Source organism: Caenorhabditis briggsae, assembly GCF_000004555.2.
Source record: "Caenorhabditis briggsae complete genome, chrIV, whole genome shotgun sequence".
Lineage (NCBI taxonomy): Eukaryota > Metazoa > Nematoda > Chromadorea > Rhabditida > Rhabditidae > Caenorhabditis > Caenorhabditis briggsae.
The window spans coordinates 2349501-2350548 of record NC_013487.2 but is presented as its reverse complement, the minus strand read 5'-3'; the positions used below and the strand labels follow the sequence as shown (position 1 = coordinate 2350548).

Sequence of the window (1048 nt, the reverse complement as noted above, 5' to 3'; positions counted from 1 at the left end):
GGATGTGGTAAAACCAATTTGCTAATGAATTTACTATTGGATAAATTTGAAGGAGATGATTATTTAGACTATGACAACTTGTATATATTTTCAACTACACTTTTTCAGCCCTGTTACCAAGCACTTATAAATGGTTTTGAAAATGGATTGAGTAAAAAAGATATTAGAGAATGCTTTAAGAATCAGAATTTTATGGTTGAGAAAAAAGATAAACAAGAAATAACTATTCACACTTCAGATAGTTTAGATGATATTCCTGATCCAAGTTCTATTGATCTAATAAAAAGACTTTAATAATATTTGATGATTTAATGTTGGAGAAACAAAATAAAATAGAACAGTACTACACTAGAGGTAGACATAATAACATTGATTGTTTTTACATTTCTCAAAGCTATATTAAACTTCCTAAGAATACTATCAGAGAGAACGCTAATTTTTTTATAGTGTTTCCTCAGGACAAGTTGAATTTGGATTATATTTATAGAGATCATTGTAGTGAATTAGATAAACCTAAGTTTTTAGAAATGGTTACTGAGATTTGGAAAGAGAAATATTCTTTTTTGATTATTGATAAGACTAGTGAAGCAGATAGTGGTAAATTTAGAAAGATGCTCAAGTATTTTTATATTTTTTGACTGTCTATTTTTGGGCTATACTTTTTATTTTTCATGTTTATTTTTCTGGACTCTTTTATTATTCCGTATTTCCGTATTTCCGTATTTCCGTATTTCCGTATTTCCGTATTTCCGTATTTCCGTATTTCCGTATTTCCGTTTTTCCGTTTTTCCGTTTTAGTATGTAATACGGAATAATAAAAGAGTCCAGAAAAAAAAAGGTCAGAAAGAAAGGAGATCGTAAAAACGGAAAAACGGAAAAAACGAAAAATAAAGTATTAGGTTGGCGGGAAAGTCTTTGTCACTCTGTTTGTTTAATCACTGTTCTCGTATATGGAGGCTGTGTATGATATCGACTCTAGTGAATAACAAGGTGATAAGAACCTTCCATATAAACAAGTCCCCATCTCCTTCCCTGCTCGTCATCTGTA

The 1048-nt window shown here is 30.1% G+C and overlaps 1 protein-coding gene across 1 annotated transcript; it reads left to right on the top strand.

Annotated features, from left to right (window-relative positions):
- Window positions 1–611: 611 nt before the first annotated feature.
- On the top strand, window positions 612–638 carry CBG26258 (the record flags this gene model as incomplete). Its single annotated transcript, XM_045244899.1, has 1 exon — window positions 612–638. The coding sequence occupies one exon, from the start codon at window positions 612–614 to the stop codon at window positions 636–638; it is 27 nt and encodes an 8-aa protein (XP_045100467.1).
- Window positions 639–1048: the final 410 nt, after the last annotated feature.